The 19,169-nt window shown below is 40.4% G+C and overlaps 1 protein-coding gene across 1 annotated transcript in view; it reads right to left on the bottom strand.

Annotated features, from left to right (window-relative positions):
- The window catches only part of ANTXR1 (ANTXR cell adhesion molecule 1), a 315,149-nt gene that overhangs the window by 164,315 nt on the left and 131,665 nt on the right, over positions 1-19,169 (bottom strand). The window contains 2 exon segments of the mRNA XM_007940140.2: positions 6,929-7,007; positions 10,471-10,540. Of these exon segments, the coding sequence (XP_007938331.2) occupies positions 6,929-7,007; positions 10,471-10,540 (149 nt within the window).

Here is a 19,169-nt window from a genome sequence, read left to right as displayed (position 1 = left end):
CTGTCATAGCCAAAGCTTCTGGTATTTCAGGTGGGTTCAATACTTGCCAAGTCAGAGCTTCTCTGCAGTGACCTCCAATTTTATCATTTTCTTGAGTCTGCCCAGGAGTCTACGGGTAGTGAAAATGGTTAAGTACTCAGCTACTAACTGAGAGGATGGCAATTTGAACCTACCCAGAGGTAACCTTAGAAAAAAGGTCTTGTGATCTGCTTCCAAAAGGTCACAGCCTTGAAAATCCATTGGAGCAGAGTTCTACTCTGCAAACATGGGGTCACATGGGTTGAAATTGACTTGATGGCACACAAAAACATGTATAGCCTTAGGTCTGTTCTTTCTTCAAAGATTGTGATTTTCCAACCTGGCAAGCAATACAAATTAAATTGTGGAGCACTGGCTGGACCTCATTCTTTCACACTGGGTCATCAAGGGCATACAGTGTAAATCGTAGGAGAATAGCTGCCAACTTGAGAAATGGCCCAAATCAAAATGTACCAGAAATTGATACAAAATGTGAGGAGAAACACGAACAAGAAGCACTGAAGACTTAACCTGTTATATTATCTACGACTAACTCAAGGTTGTCTGACTTCAGAACCTGAACTGTTAATTCCTACTCTATCTTGTTTCAATAATGAGAGAAAAAAGAAAAATGAATTTAAACAAAGAGAGAGAGGAGATAATAGATATGGATGACATAGCATGGAATTGGAAATTGTAATTGGTTTTTCTGAAGGAGAGACCAAAAAAACCACAGAAACAATAATCAAAGACATAAGAGGAGAAAATTTCTAGAGTGGGGCCTGTTTATGGAACCAGTGTTATCACAGGACAATGCATCCATTTCCCCTCAGACTGAAGGGCTTACCATGTGCCCAAAGTATTTAATGAAAAGAGACTGACACTTAGACATTCTGGCAAAAGATTTGAATCAGGAAGATGAAGAAAAATTCTATATGTTTCCTGGCTTCTCAAGAAGGTTACCTACAAATCAGTCAAATCTATGACTTTACTGTAGCAACAAAAAAATGCTAGAAAAGACTAACCAATACCTATAGGGTTTCGAGGTGTAAACAGTTGTAGCTGAAGAACTCAATGCCCACTTACAGTATTTCAGAGAGGGGAAAGCTGCATGAGTCCTAGAGGAGCCAGGTAGACTTCATGGAGGAACAGAAAGCATCATAAAGACATTGACAAATTTGTAAGGGCTCAGAAAATATATCACCCATGCTTCCTTTCAGATATGTACTTGGATATACTTCCACCAAATGAGAGGAATAGAGAATTCATTGTATAAAAGAAATTGTCAATATTGAAACTAAACTGTCAGAAAATATTTAGAAATTAATTATAATATTTCTGTATGTTAAATACATCCACTCCTCACTTATTGACATGGTCAGGCTCCAAACACCAGTCATTATGTGAAAATCAGCATTATGCAAAAATGGAGGATAAAGGCATTAGATTACAAAATGGAGGATGACTGTATCATTATAATTGCCAAATTACATCACTACATACTGTCAAATTACACCATTGCATAACTGCCAAATTTCATTACATAATTGCTAAACCACTGAGAATTATGGTCCAGCCAAGTTGACACATAACCTTAGCCATCACAGCCAGTGTTGCTCTTGCCTCACACCTTGCTACTGTCAGATGTATGTTGTTAATGTGCAAAATAGCTGGATAGTAGATTTTTTCACGTTTGTTGTAAATGCCAAATGTCAGACAATAAGACAGTTGATAGGTGAGGAGTAGGTGTACACAAATGTGTGTAACACAGCCAAAACTATCCTCCTTGGAAAATTCAGAGACTAAAGTAGTTCCCAAGGAATGAAAATAACATTATATAAACTTCTAATTTAAGAAGGTAGGAAAAAGAATAAAAAACCTAGCTAAGTATAAGAAAGGAAAGAATTAGAGTGGAAGCGGAAAATAATTAAGTAGAAGATAGCTACATAGTGGATTTGATACATAAACTTAGATGAACAGTGAAGCAAGTGTAAAAGCATTAGAATATTTTCAGAAGCACTAAGGGCCAGAGCTTTGAGTCAGTTCTGGGAGGGACCATAATAAACTGTGCTCGTTGGCATACCTAACCCTTGCTCACATTGGTTTCTCCTTGGCAGATAAGCTCTTTCGGCTTCTTCACCTCTTCAGATAATTGCTGTTGTTGTTGTTATGTGCCGTGGAGTCGGACCTGACTCATAGCGACCCCTCCTTGGGTTTCCGAGGCAGTATCACTACGGAAGTAGATTGCCCCATCTTCCTTCCGAGGAGTGGCTGGTGGGTTTGAACCACCAGCCTTCTGGTTAGCAGTCCAGTGCCTTAGCCACTATGCTTCCAGATAATTAATATTGTCCAAATCACCACTCAGGCTATACCTCCTCCATGAAGCTCACATGACTCTTCCAGGGTTTCATCATCTTTCTCCTCTCTGAAGCATTTATACTCAACTCACATTATCTTTCTTCTCATCATACATTCTTGTATGTTTTTGTTGGACTCATTTCTCCAACAGGATTATAATCTCCTTAAGGACAGTGACTTTGTAACATGAAAATGGTGGATGGGAGATAGAGCTCAATGTTTATTTAATGATTTTTTTTTATATTTACATGCTTTGGGTGGAGGATTATAGAATTTTAAGGTGCTTGTCTAAAAGAAAACACTTTCATGAAAAGTTCTTTAAGGTATTTAAATATGTTTACTTTGTTCTCAAAAAGACAAACTTGTTTTCAATCTGTTGCTAGAAGTTTGAAGAAAAAGAGTAAAAACTCAAGAAATAGGCTGTATTGAAATATGCTTGTGAGAGATATTTGACCATTCTCCATAGCCATGGAGCTCAACAAAGTTTACCATTTGTATAGGAATCTTTTAGCTTTTGGATGGGAAAATCTCTTTTCTGTAAAACTTCATGGAATTTCTGCTTCTGGCACTCACAACAGTTATTCATTGTGGATCTTGAAAATCTGTGACACAGTTGTCCAAATGGGCACCAAATAAAGTGAGAAAATAAAAGTCTTAGATATATATTTTAAAATTATTTTTGGTTCCAGATGAAGGACTGGGCAAGCTTCGACTGGCACTGCCTAAAATAACCCTTTACTCAGACTCAGGGGATCATTTCTTGATCTAAAAACCTTGTCCTCCAAATCAAACCAAGAAACAAATGGAAGCCCAAGACCTTACTTCATATTCTGGATGACCACACATTCCACCTGCAGCCCTATTCTGCCCATCAATGGATTCAGTCTTTGAGCTTCTGCATTAAGCCCAGTTGGGGATCGACATTTCATGTTTGATTATAGGTCATTTTGCTCATCTTGTCTGCCCCTTTCAATCACCTGGGCTTGATTGAGTGACTATAGATATACTCCTAGGGACACTTCTTGTCTTAGAAGGGTCCCTTTGTTATAATGGGACTATTAAAGAGGAAGGCAGCATTCTGGGAAGAGTTTTCAATTAGTTCAATAATTTTGACTAAGTTTACTACCTGCCAGGACCTCTGCTAAGCATTGTATAAATATATATGTATGCATGTATATGTATGTGTGTGTGTGTGTGTGTGTGTGTGTAGTGTATTTAAGTTTATTGTTTATCATTTGCTTCTCCTCTTAGCCCCTTCCTCACAAGGAGCAAAAGTTTTTGTCTATTGTGTTCTCATACATATATATATGTTGTTGTTGTTATGCGCTGTGGAGTTGACCTGACTCATAGCGACCCCTCCTTGGGTTTCCGAGACGGTATCACTACAGAAATAGATTGCCCAACCTTCCTTCCTAGGAGTGGCTAGTGGGTTTGAACTGCCAGCCTTCTAGTTAGCAGTCAAGTGCCTTAGGCACTATGCTACCAGAGCTCAGGCATATATATATATATATATATATATATATATATATATATATATATATATATATATGTATGTATGTGTGTGTGTGTGTATTTTAATTTAAGGTCTACAAGAGTGAAAAGATATATAAGCTATTATTATCCTAATTTTACTGATTAGGAAATTGAGGCACAAAGGGGCTAAATAACTAGGTCAAGATCACACAACTAGTAAATAGCAAAACCTATCTCTTGATTTTCCCTTCTAAATCTTTTCCACTTGTAGTTTTCCTCCTCTCAGCTGATAGCAACTCTATCCTTTCAGTAACTTAGGTCAAAACCCCTAGGGCCATCCTGATTCCTCTCCTTCTTTCCAGCTCACATCCAGGGCTTTTAGAAATCTGTATGTAAGCTCTACCTTCAAAATGCATCCAACTTTGACCTCTTCTCTCCCTCTCCATTGCTTCTTCTTGATTCAAGTCATCATCATCTTTTTCCTGAAACATTGCCATACATCTCCTGACTGGTCTTGCTACTTCCATTCTTGCTTCTTCACGGGCTGTTCCAACAGCCAGAATGATCTTCAAATGTAAGCTAGCTCATATCACTCTCTGCTTAAAAGCCAAAATCCTTACAAGAGTCCCTTTACCCTGTGTTAACCCTGCACACTCTTACCTCACTGACTACAACTCTCCTCTCACTCATTTATTTCCAGTGACCAGTGGTCTGGTTCTTCCTTGAACACACCAGGTATCTGTGGCCTCAGGATCTTAAGTATTAGGGATCTCTGTTTAGAATACTCTCCCTCCAATTCTTCAGTTATGGTTAACTTCCTCACTATTTAAGTCTCTATTCAAATGCCGTATTTTCCATGTATATTACTCTACTTAAAATTGGAACCCACTTACCCAAGTAATCCCAAACTCTCCTACTCTGCTCTATTTTTTTTTAACATAGTGTATCACTTATTTAAGTTTATTGTTTATCATTTGTTTCTCCTCTTAGCCCCTTCCTCACAAGGAGCAGAAATTTTTGTCTATTATGTTCTCTGAGGTAACCCAAGCACCCAGGACAGTATCTAGTACATTATACATGATCTATGATATTTGTTGACTACATGAATGAATGGACCTGAGTCTCAAAGCTTAGAGTAATTGACATACAGCATTTTCAAGTGAATAGAGGAATAATGCAGGTGTTATGAGGTAATACTGATCAAGGATCAGTCAGAAAACTCCCTCAGTAGCTGACATGTACTAAAGATATAAATGGAGGCTAGACTGAGTCAGGAAGGTGTAGTGGGACTTCTTTTAATTTTGTAATGCATTAGTAAGGACACCTTTTCTTCTTGGCTTAGAGGTCTAGGATTTAAATTTATAGCCCTGTATCTGCCATACCACAGACCTGAGATGTTTTCCCTTCCCACTTTCCCTTCCCTTGCAATCCCAAGGGCAGTGTCTGATTCTCTGTGGTATGGGTCAGACATAATGAGAACTACAGGTCAAAACTATTGGATCACTCAAAATCTGGGAGGAATCTGGAATGAATTTATTAGGTTTGGGGTATTTTAATCATTTCCTGCAGGTTGGCAGGCTCCAAAAGAGTCAACAAAATTATAACTACCCAAAAGAATCAGGCAGGGAACATGAAGAAATCTCACTATTTCTGTATACAGTTTTTAAATTTGGTGTTGTCATATGCAAGTTTCCAGATTGGAGGGTCAAGTGGATGCCTGAGAGTTGGATATCCCTCAGTAGAATTGTCACTTCTTGGTGACAACTCTAGCCTCCTGCTTTGGCTAGGGTTCAACCTTTCTTGAACCCATTGGACTAGCTTACCCTGCTTGACCATGAACTGGTTTGCTCCTAAAGCAGGAAGAAATGTGGGGCAGGAGGAAATTGGTTGTTGGTCACCATGGGACCTAGTATCCTTCTCTTTTATGAGATGATTCATTTTTATCTTAACTCGTTCAGTGCATGCCTGCTATCCCTTGTCTACCTGTAATGTGTTAAGAACACAACCCCAGTAACTGAGGAAGATCTGCAAACATGCCTTCTAAAGGTCAGCCAGGAAGTGACCATATAGTACCTGCCAAAGCTGACTGTCAGGCCAAACACACTGGTCTCTGGAATGATCTCAAGATCATTCTAGAATGATCTCAAGATACAACAGCTTACAGAAGCTGAATATTCAGACAAGGATTATGTTGGAAATGCTTATGGTGGGGCTGTGGTCTGTACACCAGCTAACTATGCCCTGATTGCCCACGGACTGGCTGAGCTCTGAGAGACTGACAGCAGGTGATTTTCAGAACCTCCTAAGGAGCCCTTGAAACCACCAAATGTAGGACCTCACTTCAGAGATTTTGTTTCAATTAATCTTGCATAAGGCCATGGCATTGATATTTTTAAAAAGCTCTCTGTGTGATTTTATGTGTTAACAGACTTGGAAAATACCTGATATAAAGGATCCAGAGAAGGGATATCTGAGAAATTGATAGAGAAGATGCAGCCCTCACTGCTGCCTCACAGTCTGTATTGCATAGTTCCCTTCCCCATTCTCTTGTTTCATCAGCTTCCCATGTTCTACTGGATGATCTCCACAGTCATATAAACAAGCTGCAATTCCTCCCACCTTAAGCAAAAAATCCTCTGTAGACTCCACATTTTCTTCCAGTTACTGTCCCCTTTTCCGACTTCCATTTTACAGAAAAATTTCCTGAAAAAGTGCTTTCTATATACATTACTGCCACTTTGTTCTAACACTCACTGCAACCAGGCATCTGCCCTCACTATTCCACAGAAACTGGCCCATCCTACCATCTAGTCAGGCCAGTGCCTCAAGCCTCCCCTCAGTAACGGAAATGGAGAAGCTGGAGAATCCCAACCCAAGCATTCCTCATGCACTCCAGGGAAACAACAGCCCCCGATCCAGCCCATCACTGGCTCTGGGAATGCCAGGAGAAAAGCTCAGTGGACAGAGCACCAAATTGCAAAACTTTCCAGAGACACCTTCGGAGAAGACCAGCGTTTAAGAAATGTTGATGATGATATTGGTAATGAGGTAATGAGTAGAGGGAAAGATTATGACTTACACAGTGTGTGGTGGTAATGATGACAGAACTGGAGATGAAAGAGAGGCCATCGTTCATGCTGACCTGGAGTGCAGCTTTCCTGCAATGACAAACGAAGGAACCAGAGATATCAGCATAGTGGGCAATAAGCAGTGGGCTGAGAGACAGGGATGTAGCACTCCTTTGGGCTCTTCTCCTAACTCTCTACAGGAATATAGTCGTTCCCCCTGGGATCTTTAGTTTCCCCATTTGTAAAAGGTAGGGGGTGGTCTCTATGGCCACCCACTTCTAACATTCTAGAGAGAAAGCAGGATGTGCTTGGTGGTTGTGTCAACGTGGGACATTTGGACCTTCTTGCACTGCAGCAAATTGCACTGGATGGGGAAAGCCAGCTCTATTTAATTTACTAGTAGATTATAGTAGGACAAAATATTCCCTATTTCATAATTGACTATTGTTTTTTTACTGTGGTCAATATGTAGGTAATATAACATTTTCCATTTCTACAATCTTTATGTCTATTATTCCATGACATTAATTACATTCATCATATTGTTCAACCATTATCATTAACTGTCCTGAATTTTTCCATCGCCTTTAACAAAAGCTCAGTGTCCCCTAAGCATTGTGTCTTCCTTTCCCCCTCCCTATACTCATGCTTGGTAACCACTGATAGACTTTTTTTTTAGTGCTCTCATGCCTCACATTGATTATAATACATATTTAATGGTTACACCAAATTACAATAACATTGAAATGACATTGTTCTTATCCATTACATTCATCTCTCCTTCCAACTTTTATTCATAGGCACATGCATTTTAACAATTTTAATTATGCTTACTCAAGTTTTCACACACAGAATTCCATATCTTAATTTTATATTTTTCAGAGTGATCATTTTTTAATGACTGCATAGTTTTTAATCTAATTGATGTGTGAAAACTGTATCCATTTCCTTCCTCTTGGACTTTAGATTGTTTTCATACTCTCACTAATATAAAGCTAGAGCATACATCTTCCAAAACTTCTGTTCTACCTGAGTTATTTCCTTATGATATATTTCTAGAAGCAGAATGTACTATGTGTGAAAAAATCTACCACCCAAGCTAGTAACAGAATTTCCCTACCATTTGTTAAATATCGATGCCTGTTTCACTAATAGACTTTTATCTCTATACACTTCCCTGTTCTAGATGTATCATGTAAGTGGGAACATACAACACTAGGCCAAAGTATTAAAAAAAAACCACTCAACTCAGTGAAGATAAACTGGTGAAGCTATAAACTTGATGTTCTGCTGGTGTTATCTGGATTCCCAACAATCTGCTGTGAGTGGCTTTGGTACTACCCAGCAAACTCACAGATGAGCTCATTTGTCCTCTTCTCTTCCCTCTATGTGAGACTCACTACATCATGAGCTTGCATTTTGCTTACATTTTGCAGTGTGGACATGAGGCCTGTTTGTGGAGCCAGTGTTATCACAGGATGATGCTAGGCAGACAGACTTGGAGGTCTGACAATTTCAATAAATGACTGAAAGCAGAATTCAGATGAACAAATACAACTTTTTCTCTTTAAGGCCACCCTTCTCTTTTCATTCTGCTATAAAAATGCTTAGGGAGGGGCTGTTTTATTTCTCTCTGTCTGCACAAATATGCTCAGTTTTCCCACATATTTATTTTCTTGCTAAGGGTGACAATTCTCTTTCTTCTGTTGAAGATTTTGATTACACCCCAGTAGCACTTACTATAACTGCACCATCATGAGATTTCCCCCATAAATTAGTTAAGGGAAACCTGTCCCATGTGGGTGCACATCCAATGGCCCGTGGAGGCAGAGGAAAGAGCCTTGAACTCAGCATCTAAAGATCTCAGTCTGAATGTTTCCACAAGTGTATTTGTATGTTCTGTAAGAATTTCCAGGTATATAGTAGTGCTGACAAGGGACAAGGTTGTAGTCACTTCTTGGCCACAGACAGTGACCCAGAGGGAGCAAGCAGTTGGACGCATGGGCTCAGGACCATGGTCGCAGGGGACATCAAACTCAATTGGCATAACATACTACACAGAAACATTGTTCCACATCCCACTTTGGCAGGTAGCAACTGGTATCTTAAAAGCTTACAAGAGGCCATCTAGATGTAACGATGGGTCTCTCCTTGTCCAGTGCAATGAAGAATGAAGAAAAACAAAGACAGATGGGAACAATTAGTCCAAGTGACTGGTATACCTTGGGTCCTCAGCCTATATGACTATGAGACCAGAGAACTAGATGGTGCCCGGCTACCACTGTCAACCACTCGGAGGTGGATCTATGTAGGAGTTCCTGGACAGAGTGGGAGAACAATGTGGAACAAAACTCAAAATTGTGAAGAAAACAAAAAGGGACCAGGTTTGCCTGGTGGAACCCCTGAGACTATGGTCCCTAGCTGCCCTTCAGGTCTGGAATTAAACCCAGTCCTGTAGCTTCCAGCCAAACAAAAGACAGGCATAGGAGCTGAACATTTACATTAGGTAGATACACTCCTTGGAGAGATCAATCACGGAAGAATAGAAGGACTGTGTATGCACAGGGAGACAGCTCATGGGGCAGGAGTGCATGGAGGGAAGGACACAGGGAAGAGATAACTATGGGGAGGAAGAGGGGAGGCAGCTATTGCATTGTGGGAAATTGTATTCTATGTCACGAGACAAAGTGTACGTGAACTGCTGTATGGAAAATGAATTTGTTCTGTAAACTTTTGCCCAAATCACAATAAAAATTAAAAAAAAAAAAAAAGAAGATCTGAGTCTTGGGTCTTGGTTTGCCATGAACCCACTTAGCCTTTCTGAGCTTCAGTTTCTTTATCTCTAAGAGGGGATAAGTCACCTAGCAGGATAATTATGTTGTTGTTATTGTTAGTTGCTGATGAGTTGATTCCAATTCACAGCGACCCTATGTGACAAAGCAGAACTACTCCATGGGTTTTCTTGGCTGTAATCTTTATGGGAGCAGATAGTCAAGTCTTTTTCCTGTGGAGTGCTGGGTGGGTATGAACCACCAAACTTTTGGTTAGCAGCCAAGTGTTTAACTGTTGTGACACCAGGGTGATAGTGTGAAGTAATATATGTGAGAGTGCTTTGAGAAGTGTGTAACCTTTCTACAAATGTAGACATGATCAAGCCAGGCAGACGTTGGTTTGTACCCAGACTCTGTCACTTACTATTGTGTGCCCCTGGGCAAACTACTTAAATGCTCTCAGCTATATGTCTTATCCTGTTGCACATTCACTGGGAATAGCAGGGAGTGACATTCTTGCCTACGGAACCACATCTACAAAATTGGGATAACATGAGTGTCTGGTTCCTTGGGAAGTTGGGAGGATGTAGTGAAATACTCTTTGTAAAATGCTTACTCCAGTGCAGGGCTCACTGTGACCATCATTATCTGGAGGGGTCTAGAGAAAGGGTTTCTGTGAAGGTGAACTTATAAATATGATTATGACAATGGACATTCCCTTTGTCCCCTGTACCTCTTGTTTCTTCCCTGGCCATGAGATTCATTTGTTGGAGAAAACTTACATGCCAACTTCTTTTAAGATAGGTGCTGGACATAGCAAATAAGTATCTTCCACTGTGAAGGGCTTCTCATCTGTGAAAAAGAAGTCACTGAATTAAGAGGAAGAAGGAAAATTTACAACTTCACACTCATCATCAACCAAGTCCAGGGAGGCATTAGAAAAGCAACTAACTTTTTCTTTTACCTTTTATTTTCTTGTGGTAAATATATATATTTGCCAATTCAACAACCTACACATATACAGCTCAGTGACATGAAATATGTTCACTGTCTGTAAACTTTCACCAAATCTCAGTAAAAAGTTAAAAATATTTTCATCATGTTGTTCAACTATCATCATTAACTATTCGCAAATATTTCCATCACTCTTTATAGAAGCTCAGTGTCCCCTAGGTATTTTATCTTTTTCCCTCCCTCCTGCCTGCCCTTGGTAACTACTAATAAATTTTGATCTCTATCCACTTTCCTAGGAGCTCTGGAGGCCATAGTGCCTAAGGCATTTGACTGCTAACCAGAAGCTGGTGATTCAAACCCACCAGCCACTCCTCGCCTCAGAAACCCAAGGAGGGGTCGCTATGAGTTGGAAATGACTAGACGGCAGTGAGGTTTTTTTTTTTTTTTTGGTTTACACACTTTCTTACCCTAGATATTTCATATAACCAGACCATACAACATTTGTTCTTTTGTGACTGACTTATTTTATTCAGCATTAACATTTTAAATGTCCATCCATGTTGTAGCATGGATCAGGTTTTCATTTCCCTTTATGGCTGAGTAATATCAAATACCTGTTTGTACTTAAAAATAAAACAAAACAAAAAACTCCACTGCTTCTTGCTCTCTAAAATCTATCAGCCATGAACTCAAAGTCTCCTGACTGAACACCAGTTCCCAGACCTCATATATGCAGTTGAGTGAATCAGTGAGCAAATACATCCTGAGCTCTTAAGGAAAAGCTGAGAGGAAACAAGAATATATTTGATTGGTCCTCAAGGAGCTTCTGGTCTCAGTCCAGAATCCCAGAATCCATATTCATATAAAAAGTTCACTGACAAATACAGGAAGTGGCTAAGCCAAAATATCATTAAAAATAACATTGATGGCAAGGAGTTTTCTTAGGTGAGTGATGTAGTCAGGAATACAGAACTTGAGTCATGCCTTGGTTAGAGAGATGAGGAAGAGGTATTCCTGTGGGGAGTCAGATAAAGAAAAAATATGGCCCAGGGTACGGGAGAAGTAGGAATGAAATGATCAGTATAGAAAGAAGTTTGATCCTAGTTCTTTGTGTTGGACTGAGGGCTGTGGACATGTGAAAAAAAACTTTGGAAGTTTTCAAAGAAAAACTGAGTTGATGTTTTGGAAGTTTTAGCAGAATTGCCGTGAAAGATGGATTAGAAATAGAGGGAGGGACTTGAGGTAGGGAAGTTCTTGCTCTTATAGCAACAAATGACTGGGAAAACACTTAAGCAGCTTTAATCCCAAACTCCTAAAGAACTTCACTGAGTCCCAGATTCTGGGTTTAGGTACGGGGCAGGAAATTATTACACTTAGTCATCCTGTCATAACTCAATATTAATTGAGTACCTACTCTGTACAAAAACCTGTGGTATGACCTGTGGATGGTATGGAGATGAATAAGGTGTGTCCCTTTAATCAAGCTATAAATACAACTACCCAAACTAGAAGATGCACTGGACCGATAACTGAAAGGTGGTGGTTTGAGTTCACCCAGAGTGGCCTTGAAAGAGAGACCTGAAGTCCTTCCAAAAACTCAGCCACTGAAAACCCTATGAAGCCCAGTTCTACTCTAACAAAAACGAGGTCACCATGAGTTTGAGTTGACTCAACTGCAACTGGTATATTCACATATAGAGGGTAACCCACATCATTGAAAGATGGTATTCTGCTACTGGCCATTGTTGTGAAGCTGATGTCTCCAATGACATTTGCAGGTCATGACCTCAGAATATAGCTGACACTAAGCTATTGGCTGAGTGAGATTGGGAAGCATTATGTTTTACAAACCGGGATACGAGGAGCAGAGCTAAATAGGATGAGGGGAAGAAGACTCATCTGAGCACAAAGCACACTGGAAGAAGGAGGAAGAGACAGTCAACCTCACTCTCACCTGTGGTCTAGGGAAATTTTCAGGTGGTGGAAATTTAGGGAGGTTATTCTAAGTCACTCTTTCACTCATTTATTTATTCAACTATTAATTTGATTATATATATATTTTTTATCCATTGAAGGTCATTAAGCTGGAGACACAGGCTTTGGGAAGAGAAACAGTCCTTGCTTTCATGGTTTTACAGGAGCTGCAGATGATAGTGTTATTAAATGTGTGCATTTTATTTAAAATGTATTCCTTGAGTGTCTATCATGTGCTAGGCTTTGTGCAAGGGCTTACAACGAACCAAGCAGTGTCTTCTCAAGAAGCTGACATGCTAGTAGAGGTCAGAAATGCTTCCCTGAGGAAAGGCAATTTAAGCTGGAACCTGAAGGTCATATGATGAAGTGGGAGATGAAAGGGGTGGCATTGCAAAGACCCTAGGGCATGAAATGCTAGATCTTTTCTCTTTTCCTTTTTTATTGAAGTGAAATTCACAAACATAAAACTAACCACTTTAAAAGGAACAATTCAGTGGTATTTAGTACATTTACAATGTTGTGCAACCACCACCCTTATCTAGTCCCAAAACATTTCTTTATCACCCCAAAGGAGACCCTCAACCCATTAGCAGTCACTTTCCATTCTTCTCTCCCTTCAGTCCCTGCCAACCACTAATCTGCTTTCTGTCTTTATGGATTTAGCTATCTGGACCTTTCATATAAATGAAATCACACAATATGTGCCATTTTATGACTGGCTTCTTTCACTTAAGTAATGTTTTTTATGGTTCATCCATCAGTAAGTACTGCATTCCTCTTTATGGCCAAATAATATTCCATTGTATGTATATACCACATTTATCCATTCATCCACTGACGGGTGTTAAGCTGTTACCACTGTTTGGCTGTTGTGAATAGTACTGCTACAAGCATTCGTGTACAAGCAATAGTTGGAGTCCCTGTTTTCAATTCTTTTGGGCATATACTCTAGGAGTAGAATTGCTGGATCATATGGTAAATCTATGTTTAACTTTATAAGGAACTGCCAAACTGTTTTTCCCAGTGGCTGCACTATTTTACATGCCCACTAACAATGTATGAGGGTTCCAATATCTCAGCCCAGATCTTTTGGGATAAATGCAGGCTGGTAAGGCTGTTGAGTTTGAGTGAGGTAGAAAAGAGCTCAAAATGAGGCTAGAAAAGGCAATAGGGCCAAATGATCAAGCCCGTGCAGGCCATGGTGGGGTTTTTGGGATTATTTTTAAAAGCAGTAAGTAGATTATGGACTGTCACAGGACAGGGGAGGGTGTGTTGAGTACAGCTGTGAAGCTTATGATTATACTAAGCATTTGACTGCTAACCAGAAGGCTGGCAGTTCAAACTCACCAGCCACTCCTCAGAAGGAAGGTTGGGCAATCTACTTCTGTAATGATACCGCCTTGGAAACCCAAGGAGGGGTTGCTATGAGTCAGATCCAACTTGACAGCAATGAGTTTGGTTTCAGTTTTGGCAAGGGAGTCCTAGTGGCATAGTGGTTAAGCAGTCAGTTACTAACCGAAAGGTTGGTAGTTTGAACCCACCAGTTGGTCTGCAAGAGGAAGATGAGACAGTCTGCTTCTATAAAGATTACAGCCTTGGAAACCCTATAGGGTAATTCTACTCTGCCGTATAGGTCATTATGAGTCAGAATCAACTCCATAGCAAAGCATAATGGGGATATGATGACACAATTAACCAAAACAATGGATTCAAACATACCAATGGTCATGAAGATGGGGCAAGATCAGCCAAAATGTTGCTATGTTATACATAAAGTCTCTGTGAATCAGAGCTAACTCAATGGCAGCTTACAATAACAATGAGGACACTGTTATGTTGGTAATAATGACACTCACTCTCACAAAGGACCCATGTATAGGCCCTCTCTAAGCACTTGACATGCATCTCTTAATCAAATTTAATCTTCCACCAGTACTATGGGGAAGAGGATTATTACTTGCATTTTAAAAGTAAGGGACAGTCACAGAAAGGTAGTTAAGTTACTTGCCCAGGGTTACATAGAGGATGGCGTGGATCCACACCTAGGTCTCTGGGTGCAGAGTCCATGTGCTTATCAGCTGGGCTGTACTGCCACCTTTGATAAAAGCCCTGCCTCATTTCCTTTTCACAAAGACCTTTTGAGTGAAGAAGGCAGGACAGGAATCATTAGGCTTATTTTTCAGATGTGAAAATGGAGGATCAGAGAGACAAAAGTGATTCACGGTTGCACAGCAAGACAGGGGCAAAGCCAGGACTAGAAGTGACTTCTTCAGTGTTCTTTCCTCACTCATTCCATTCCAGAAAAGGCATGTATTAAAGAAGAAACAAACTCAGGACAGGAGTGGCTGACCAGAACTTATATTTATTTTCTCTTAGCCATGGCTTATCCTGTTTCACATGCACTAGTAATACCTGGGAGTGCAGATCTTTGCCCACAGAGCTGGCCTACAGAGCCATGGAGAGCCACAGGGTAGCCACAGACAGCCTTGTGACTCCTAGCTGCATTCTGTGGGAAGAGCTAGGTCAGGCCGAGGAGGAGGATCAAGTCAGCACACTGCCACTGGCATGGCCTGGGGCACTTCAGTGGATTGTGGACCTCTGTTCCTCTGTGGCACTCATGGTTACTTCCAGAGCTCTCTTTACCAAAAAATGGGTGTGAAAGGACTAGATTGGCCCAGGCCAAGTAGATGTTCCTCACTGCCCCTCCTTTCATTTTCCTTTCCTGCTTGTGAAACTATTTCTGAAACTAAGCAGGGCAAAGGAGCTTTGGTGGCATAGTGCCTAAGGCATTTGACTGCTAATCAGAAGGCTGGCAGTTCAAACCCACCAGCCACACCTTGGAAGGAAGGTTGGGGAATCCACATTCGCAGTGATACCGCTTCAGAAACCCAACGAGGGGTTGCTATGAGTCGGATCTGACTCCACGGCAATGAGTTTGGTTTTTTTTTTTTTTTTGGAAGCAGGGCAAGAGCTCTCTGGGTGGACAGAAATTTAGCTAAAGCTTCAGGACAGCCATAATACCCCTGTCTGTCAGTGTGTTGATCAGCCTGCTGGGCTTGTGGGGCCATGCTGGATGGAGCTGGCAATTTTTGCTCTAAGAGGGATTGTTTGGTTTGGAGCCTGTTTTCCTGTTACCACAAAAATGAGTGACTTTTTTTTCCTCTCTCTAAACAAAAGAGGGCCATTTGGTTTCCATAACTCAGATCATCTGACTCTTTCCTGGAACGTCTACTTGGGAAGCGGGGCACAAAGCTTTCCTCATCTGCTCCTTCGCTGGGCCAAGTTTGGCATGGGGGCTGTGCCAGCCTCTCTGTGACCTCTGCCAAAGCCAGTTGTGCTGTGATGCTTATGGGGCTATAATCCACTCTGAGGACAACAGAGGCCCCTGCTCCTCTGCCCACTGGGCAGCCATTTTATTGCTCATTAGCATGAGTGGATACGGGAAATGGAGACCAGGAGCTTGGATGTGCAATTGGCTTTTGTCTGCAACTTGGGAAAAAATCTGGGAGAGGCAGGAGTTTGAAACCAGAAGTGAAAGGGAATTTTTGGATGATCTGTAAATATAAATATCCTTGCCTGTTGCCAAAGAGGTTTCAGATTTCATTGCCTCCTCATGACAGTGTTGTTGTTAGCTGTTGTTGAGTTGGCTCTGACTCATAGCCACCCCATGTAAAACAGAACAAAATGCTCCCCCATCTCACACCATCCCCACGATCACCAGCATGAGGGAGTCCATTGTTGCCTTCCATTTGAGGAAGCAGATACTTCAGCACTATATTGGATAATGGTCTTTTGTAATCCATAGGTTTTTTTTAATCTTTTCTTCTTGATATATAGGCTTTTCATTGGTTAATTTTTGGAAGAGGATAATCAGGCCTTTTCTCCTAATTTGTCTCAGCCTGGAAGCTCTGTGAAACTTGTCCACCATGGGTGCCCCTGATGGTATACAAAATACCTGTCACATAGCTTGCAGCATCAGAACAACATGCAAGTCACTAAAATATGACAAACTGACAGATGAGTGGTGGACCCACGACTTAGGTTAACCTATAGCATTTGCCAACAAGAGTCTGATAACTGAATAGAAGCTAGATTTAAATTAGGTTTTGGGGTCAATGAGTATCATTGCAACAAACTTTCAAACACCCCACACTTGAGAACTGGGTATTCCTGAAATTGAGTCCAGAGAGTACAGAGGGGGCAATGTAGATTTCAGAGTTAAACAGGTTTGGATCCGAATCTCAAGGCTTCCTGTTTAATAAGTGTGTGAATGGGGACAAACTCTTCATTTGTGAGTAGTAATGATGACATCCTTGCACAGAATTATTGTGATAATTACGAAAGAGTGAATGAAAGTACAAGGCATGTTAGGTGGCCCTTAGTAAGCAATCAGTGTAGGTTATATCACATTATGACATGGGCATTCACATCTTTAAAATGGACTACGTGTGGTAGAACTGGAAAATGGTGCAACCACTGTGGAGAACCACCACTCATCTCTCAGTTTGTCTTACTGTGGTGGCTTGTGTGTCACTGTGAGGCAAATATCAGTATTTCAAATACCAGCAGGGCCAACCATGGTGGAGAGGTTTCTGCAGAGCTTCTAGATTAAGACAGATTTGGAAGAAGGAAGAAGTCATCCACTTCTCAAAGAACTGGCCAGTGAAAACCTTATGAATAGCAGTGAAACACTGTCTAATATATTACTGAAAAACTCTATGAATAGCAGTGAAACATTTTCTGATATAGTGCCAGAAGATGAGCCCCTTATGTTGGAAGACACTTAAAATATGACTGGGGAAGAGCTGCCTCCTCAGAGTACAGTTGACCTTAATGATATGGATGGAGTAAAGCTTTTGGGACCTCCATTTGCTGATGGGACACAACTCAAAATGGGAAGAAACAGCTGCAATCATCCATTAATAATCAGAATGTGGAATTGACAAAGTATGAATCTAGGAAAACTAGAAGTTGTCAAAAATGAAATGGAACACATAAAGATTGATATCCTAGGCATTAGTGAGCTGAAATGGACCAGTTTTGGCAGACAACCATATGATCTACTATGCTGGGAATGACAGATTAAAGAGGAATGGTGTGACATTCATTGTCACAAAGACTGTTTCAAGATCTGTCCTGAAGTACAATGCTGTCAGTGATAGGATAATATCCATATGCCTACAAGGAAGACCAGTTGATATGACTATTTTTCACATTTATTCACCAACTACCAAAGCCAAAGTTGAAGAAATCGAAGATTTCTGCAGTCTGAAATTGAACAAACAAGCAATCAAGATGTGTTGATTATTACTGGTGACCGGAATACAAAAGTTGGAAACAAAGACAAATCACTAGTATTTGGAAAATATGGCCTTGGTGATAGAAATGATGCTGGACATCATGTGACAGAATTTCACAAGACCAAAGACTTATTCATTGCAAATATCTTCCTTCAACAACGTAAATGGCAGCTATACACATGAACTACACCAGGTGGAATACATGGAAATCAGATTGACTACATCTGTGGTAAGAGGCGACAGAGAAGCTCACTATCTTCAGCCAAAACAAGGCCAGGAGCTGACTGTGGAACACACCACTAACTGCTCACATGCAAGTTCAAATTAAAACTGAAGACAATTAACACAAGTCCATGTGAACAAAAATATGACCTTGCTTATATCCCTCTTGAATTCAGAGACCACCTAAAGAATAGATTTGACATACTGAACACCAATGACTGAAAACCAGAGGAACTATGAGATGACATCAAGCACATCATACATGAAGAAAGCAAAAGGTCATGAAAAAGATGGGAAAGGAAGACAAGACCAAAATGGATGCCACAGACTCTGAAACTTGCTCTTGAACAGAGAGTAGCTAAAGTAAATGGAAGAAATGACAAGATAAAAGAGCTGAACAGAAAATTTCAAAGAACAGTTCAATAAGACAAAGTCAATTATTATAATGAAATGTGCAAAGACATGGAGTTAGAAAACCAAAAAGGAAGAACACATTCAGCATTTCTGAAGCTGAAAGAACTGAAGAAAAAATTCAAGCCTTGAGTTGCAATACCGAGAGATTCATTCTATGGACAAAATATTGAATGATGCAGGAAACATCAAAAGATGGAAGGAACGCACAGAGTCACTGTACCAAAAGGAACTGGTTGATGTTCATCCATTTCAGGAGATGGCATATGATCAAGAACTGATGGAACTGAAAGAAGAAATCAAAGTGCACTGAAGGAATTGGCAAAAAACAATGCTCCAGGAATTGACAGAATGCCCATTGAGATGTTTCAACAAACGGATGCCAAACTGGAGGTGCTTACATGTCTATGCCAAGAAAACTGGAAGACAGCTACTTGGCCAACTGACCAGAAGAGATCCATATCTGTACCCATTCCATAGAAAGGTAATCCCATAGAATGTGCAAATTATCAAACAATATCATTAATATCACTCTCAAGTAAAATCTTGCCGAAGATAATTCAAGAACAGTTGCAGCAGTGTATTGACTGTGTACAATCAAGTGCTCGTGGATTCCCATT

Source organism: Orycteropus afer, unplaced genomic scaffold, assembly GCF_000298275.1.
Source record: "Orycteropus afer afer isolate SDZICR_OR568_19922 unplaced genomic scaffold, OryAfe1.0 scaffold00065, whole genome shotgun sequence".
Taxonomy (NCBI): domain Eukaryota; kingdom Metazoa; phylum Chordata; class Mammalia; order Tubulidentata; family Orycteropodidae; genus Orycteropus; species Orycteropus afer.
This window is presented reverse-complemented; position numbering and strand designations above follow the sequence as displayed.